Raw genomic sequence first — 5,778 nt, 5'->3', positions numbered from 1 at the left:
GAAAGACAAACCATCAAGATTTTATTCAAATTTAAACTGAAATGTGTCTATTTTATGAATATTTTCATACTAAACTGCATAAATCAAAGAATGATCAAGCTGTTTCCACTGGGAAAATCATAGTCAGGTAGAAACTGCTTTCATGTAGCATTATGTACATTTTGAACCAACCTAACTGCACCTTTAATTTTATAATTTTTAAACTTACAATATTCAACCGCTCTCAGCCCTATATGGGTGGTATTTATTGTAAAGCCAAATAGCGTTGTTTCTTTTTTTTTTTACAAAGGTCTTAATTTGTTGACATAAAGTTGGCTTTTTTGTGTGTGCTTCTTACATGCCCTATTACCCCAGTGTGTTTAAACCAAATACTGTTCATATTTTTCCAGGAGAAAAACAAAATTAAAAAATCATTTTTCAGATAAAATATTATAGGTTTATTTAAAACTTAATTCTTACCTCGAGTATGCAAAATACAAACTCCACAAAATGTTCATTTTACTTTGTAGTTTACAAATATACAAAATAGACGTTTGCTTAAATTTATATTACATATTTATTAAGGCAAGGAACTATAGAAAAAAACATTTGTTCTGCTTAAGGCATACTTGGGAATAAACCATTGTACAAATTATTGCACATCTGAAACCACAGTGCATAACAGACTGTCTGCATAAAAATGCTAAAGAAGTAAACCAGGTGCATTACCTGACTTAGGTCATAAATGTAGATCGGAAGACAAATATAGATTTTCCTTGTCAAAGTATGCAGCAGTTTGAAAACTTTGGCTTCCTCGTTTGGTACCTTTAGAACCAAGACTCACCAAGCACCATCATTTAGGCTATTTAAACATGTTTTCTGTACCTGAATTTCTTCCTCTTCTTCTAACATCATAATAATGGCTTTTAGAAGGTAAAGAGAATACAAGGCGATCTTTTATGCTTATATTGCATCAATACACAATTCAAGGGAATTCTGGTCTTCCCTCCCCCAACTCACGGATATAATTTATACCCTGATATCCACAACTTCCAGTCACCCCCTTGGCATTTTGTAAGTCCAGGAATATTCAAGTCAGATTTAAAATTGGAATGATAGAAAATCCAGTCACAGACCCCATCGGTTCTTTGATTTTTGTCTTTTAGATTCATCATTTTTCCTGATTATCCACTCATCACAAGTTGACTCAGCTGGGAACTTGACCATGATTGTAGTGCTTTCTGGCTGGGCTCCTCCCCTCCTTGGGAAGACAGTGTGAAAGGTAAAAAATACTGAATTCTCCTCTGGCAGTGTGGGTCATATCCACTGTCTGGGATTTAAAAATGCCTCTTCATGTGTAAGGCGAGGTGGTCCGACCTGGAAAATGCTCGGTCGCATTTCTGGCACTGGAACGGGCGGTGCCCAGTGTGTTTACGGTAGTGCCTGGTCAGTTCATCTGAGCGGGCGAATTTCCATCCACAGCCGTCCCAGTCACAGTGGTAAGGTTTCTCACCTGTAAAGGAAAAAGAAAAACTAAATTTGTGACGCCATTGCTATACCAAAGAATTGGCTCTTTTAAAAACTGGAGGCCAGATATTAAACTCTGACCCTATCCTGAAAGAATACAGGAATGTCTTTAAACCACAGAAGGGCTTATTGAATTCTGTATCATAAACAGGAATACATTCCGTTTCTTAAGTATTTGCTCTTGTTTTTAGGGGATCAGTTAAGCAGGCAAACTCCACCTAAACTATATTAATGTTTCACCAAAAACACAAAAACCACCTAAACCTATACTAATGTTTCACCAAAAACACCAACACCACCTAAACCTATGCTAGTGTTTCACCAAATACACACAAACACCACCTAAACCTATACTAACATTTCTTTTGAGTCAAGACATCTCGATGGTGGAAATGAATTTGGAAATTGTGATTGGTAGTGTGCCCAAACCAGGCCATCTTATTCCTACTATAATTTGGGGATAAAAAGCCACAGGTAGTTATTAAAATAAAACCTTCTGCTTGCGGAAAAAAAAAAAAAATATATATATATATATATGTGGCTGGCGTGGTGTGTTGACCAACTCCTATAATCCCAGCACTTTAGAAGTTGAGGCAGGTGGATCACCTCAGGACTTAAAGTTAGCTATATATATATTTTATTTATTTTATATGTAATTTTATTTGATTTTCTATATCTATACATAAAAAGATATATAAAATATATATATATATATATATATAAATCAAAACGAACCAAAAAAAAAAGGGTAAGACCGAATTGTTAAGACCAGGATTCAAAATAGAAAGGGAGGGTGAACCTGGGAAAGGAACATTAAAAACCGATTTTTTAAAAAAGCCATCGTGCTTTTGCACAGTAAAATATAATTTCTCGATTACAATGCCCAAGCTAGGAGAGGCCCAAAATCCACGGGGAATCTCCTACCTTTTAAAGGCCTAACAAAATTGCACCTTCAAGCAGATACCATCCATCAAGCAAAAGGCTCCTGGGCAGAAAAGTAGGCGCCGCTTTGCTGTCCTCCCCTCTCCTATGATCCAGGAGATGAGGGCGATAGACTGCCCCTGGAAGCCAAGGAGGCACTCCAGAGTGTCCACTGGTAGCCTATGGGGCTGGAAGCTAACCCCTTCCTTCTGCAGTTTGTCCCCCTACCTGTGTGGGTTCGCAGGTGTGCCTTGAGATGGGAACTCTTTGTGTAGGTTTTGCCGCAGCCCGCATAATCACAAGTGTGGGTGGCGGTCCTTTTCCGGGGCCAAGATCGTCTTCCCCTCTTTGGCTTGGGCTCCTCCGGCATGCAGGAACCGGGTGGCATGAGCTCTAGGGGTGAAAAAGGTGGGTGAGCATCATCCCGAGTGCCCCGAGGGGCCAACACACGCAGGGCTCCCCAGCCCGAGCTACAAATCCCCGGAACTGACCTTGGTAATGGAGCGGTGGGACTTGCGGCTGCATCTGGTCAGGCAGGAAGGATGGGTAATTGGGCCCCGAGTGGGGATGGAAGCCGGGGGGAAGCGGCAGGGCAGGGTGACAGTCCCTGCTGCTCAGCAGTTCCTCAGGACCCAGGGTCGGGGTAGTCCTGCTGGGGAGCTGCCGCCCCAGGGGGAAGTCGTGTGCAGCCGGCCGGTGGCCGTTGCTGAGAGGGGGTCCAGCGCCCAAGTGGGTGCACGAGGAGACCGCCTCCTGCTTGATCTTGGGGCACATGCGCGGCGGCCCGCCGTTGTAGGGCGCCACCACCACCGGGTGGCTGCCGTCAGGGCTGCCTTTGCTGACGCTGATGACCGACGGGCTGCCGTACTCGCTGCCAGGGGGCAGAGACGCCTTCAGCACGAACTTGCCCATCAGCCCGCCACCTGGCGGCTGCGGCTGCTGCGGGGGAATGTACACCGGGTCCAACTCCGGCCGCAGGAGCTCGGCCACGAAGCCGCCCGAAGGGCTCACGTCGTTTATGTCCGCCAGGTTGAAGGGAGCCGTCGGAGGGGGAGCGGACTCCCTGCCATAGAGGAGGCCTCCACCCGTGCTGCCCGGCGCCACGCCTGGGTCGCTCCCGGCCCGGATCGGGTAGCTGAAGCTGCAGGTGGAGGGCGCGCTGGCAGGACAGCTGCTCGTCGGGGACGACGAGGAAGACGCTGATGCTGACGAGGACACGGTGGCGGCCACCGACTCCGGATGGGACAGCGAATTGGAGAGGATAAAGTCCAGGTCCAGGAGATCGTTGAACTCCTCCGTCTCTCTCCGGGGTAGGGGTGCCAGGTTGCTACCGCCGCAAGCTGCACCGGCTCCGCCGCTCTCCAGGTCTGTGGCCACGGTCGCCGCCGCCAGGTCGTAGGGGCGGCCAGGAAGCACCTGGGGAAGTCGCTTCATGTGGGAGAGCTCCTCCCGCCAGCGCTGCGGGGACAGGGCGGGAGAGAGACCCGTCAGTGGTGGTCCCTTGTTGCCACCCGACGTACTGACGTGGTGGCGGGCCACGCGCGCCTGCACCGCCCAGACATGGGGACTGGTCAGGCAGGAAGCACCCGGGAACCCAGGGAGCCAGCGCTGCAATCTCGGCCCACACCCGGGTCGGAGAAGAGGTGATGCGTCTGTATCGCGGGTGTTATGTCCTGTCTGCCAATTGCGTGTGAGCGAGCGCCACGGCTGGTCCCTCCCCCGCCAGGTCCCGTGGACGTCCTCGGAATTGGCACACCAAGGCTCTCTTGGTGCGCTCTCGCCACGGGGCCGCCTACGCGCTAAGCTCACTTTGGCCCAGCCAGTGTCTGGGGACGGGGCCACCTCCTGCCCGGTGGCCTGAGCGCGCCGGCCCTACAGACAGCGCGCCCGGGGACTTGAGGAGACCTGGCTTGTGCCCCAGGCGGCTCCGCGTGCCCGCACCACGGGCATATATTTCTGAGCCAAAGGCACGGAAGCTATCCCAGGCAGCCTGTGGTGGCCGCTCCTAACCCTCGCTCAGCGGCTGTTGGTGACCCCAGGGCTCCGCCCGCCCCCACCACACCCACGGAAGCCCACCGGGCGTTCCCGGCGGCCTGGGGAGATACTCACGTTATTCGGAGCACCTGCTTGACGCAGTGTCTTCTCCCTTCCTGCGGGACCAGACGCGAACGTGGAGAAAGATGGGAGCAGCGCGTCGCTGACAGCCATGTCAGACTCGCCAGGTGGCTGCCTGAGAGCCGGGCAGGGCGCAGAGACAGAAGTCAGGGGCGACTTTCGGCCGTCGCTCCGGCCAGTCCCACCGGTCCTCACCCCTCCCTGCTCCCAGCGCCGCACGCCTCACCTACCTCATTAATGTGGGGGCCCAGAAGGTCCTCGGGAACCCGAAGCAGATGGGGCACCCGAGCCCCAGAATCAACGAAGAGAAGACTTAGAAACGAAGCCAAAACCCAAAACCCCAAATCCTTCTTCTTTGGTTTAAATATAAATTGGAGGCGTCCTTTTTAAAAAGCTCCTTTGTATACGAAAGTTCTTAGAAAAGTTGTAAACTCATAAAAATAGACAATCAGCAACTCGAGTAAGTAGGTCCGGTGGCTGAGCTGTGCTCTCTTCCACTCAGCAGCGTCCTCCACCGCTGTCGCAGTCGCCTCGGGTGCTGCCGTGGGCGCAGGGGCTGTGGCCGGGGCGGTGGGCGGGCGGTGCCGCCAGGTGAGACTGGCCGCGGTGGCGCGGAGCTGCGAACTGGTAGGCGACGCGAGGCGCGGAGTCCCGGGAGCTGTGCCGGGCGCGCGCGGCCATGGGCGCGGGCCACGGGCGGGTAGGTGGGTGGGGGTCCGAAGGGGCGGGGAGGGTCACTCGGCGGCTCTCAGTGCCGCCGCTGCCCGCCACCGCCTCTGCTCCCCGCGCGCCCGTTCCTTCTCCTCTCTGGTAGGGGAACTGCCGGCCGCCGGCGCGCGCTCCTTACTTATAACTTCTCGCTACAGCCTTTCCCCCCGCCTTCTCTGGGAGGCACGCCAGGCCCCGCCCCGTCCTCCAGGCCCCGCCCCACCTTTCTTCTCTCCGCCCCCCCGAGACTCCCCCCCATCGTTGCTATGGTAGTAATATACAAACTCCGCGCACGTGGGGGCCTGGTGGAAGGAGGGGCGCGGGCGGGGCCAGGCCGGGCAGTGACGCCAGCCAGGCAGCTGGCGGGCTGGAGCCGAGCTGACGCCGGCGGCAGTGGTGGCGGCGGCAGCGGCAGCGGCAGCGGCGGAGGCGTCCGCCCCAGCGCGGGACTCGAGGAACCCGGCACAGGTTCGGTCGCCGCGCGACCAAGGCCATCCGCCCCGCCATTGTCGGCTCCCTTCGTTCGAA

The 5,778-nt window shown here is 53.2% G+C and overlaps 1 protein-coding gene across 1 annotated transcript; it reads right to left on the bottom strand.

Annotated features, from left to right (window-relative positions):
* Positions 1-413: 413 nt before the first annotated feature.
* On the bottom strand, positions 414-5,421 carry KLF4 (Kruppel like factor 4). Its single transcript, XM_017498573.2, has 5 exons — positions 4,773-5,421; positions 4,537-4,657; positions 2,919-3,885; positions 2,656-2,820; positions 414-1,492 (listed from the first exon to the last, which is right to left on the bottom strand). Exons 1-5 carry the CDS (start codon positions 4,775-4,777, stop codon positions 1,317-1,319), a joined length of 1,434 nt encoding a protein of 477 aa, XP_017354062.1. The 5' UTR covers positions 4,778-5,421; the 3' UTR covers positions 414-1,316.
* Positions 5,422-5,778: the final 357 nt, after the last annotated feature.

The sequence above is a fragment of the Cebus imitator genome, unplaced genomic scaffold, assembly GCF_001604975.1.
Source record: "Cebus imitator isolate Cc_AM_T3 unplaced genomic scaffold, Cebus_imitator-1.0 Scaffold244, whole genome shotgun sequence".
Taxonomy (NCBI): domain Eukaryota; kingdom Metazoa; phylum Chordata; class Mammalia; order Primates; family Cebidae; genus Cebus; species Cebus imitator.
Note: the sequence above shows the minus strand (reverse complement) of the source record. Positions and strands in the feature narration are given on the sequence as shown.

What these genes read in the sequence shown, in the direction of transcription:
- KLF4 (XM_017498573.2), bottom strand. An exon ending in AAGCAGGTGCTCCGAATAAC is followed by an intron (nt 3,886 to 4,536) that starts GTGAGTATCTCC and finishes CTGTCCCCGCAG; the next exon opens with CGCTGGCGGGAGGAGCTCTC. An exon ending in ACACCTGCGAACCCACACAG is followed by an intron (nt 1,493 to 2,655) that starts GTAGGGGGACAA and finishes TTTCCTTTACAG; the next exon opens with GTGAGAAACCTTACCACTGT.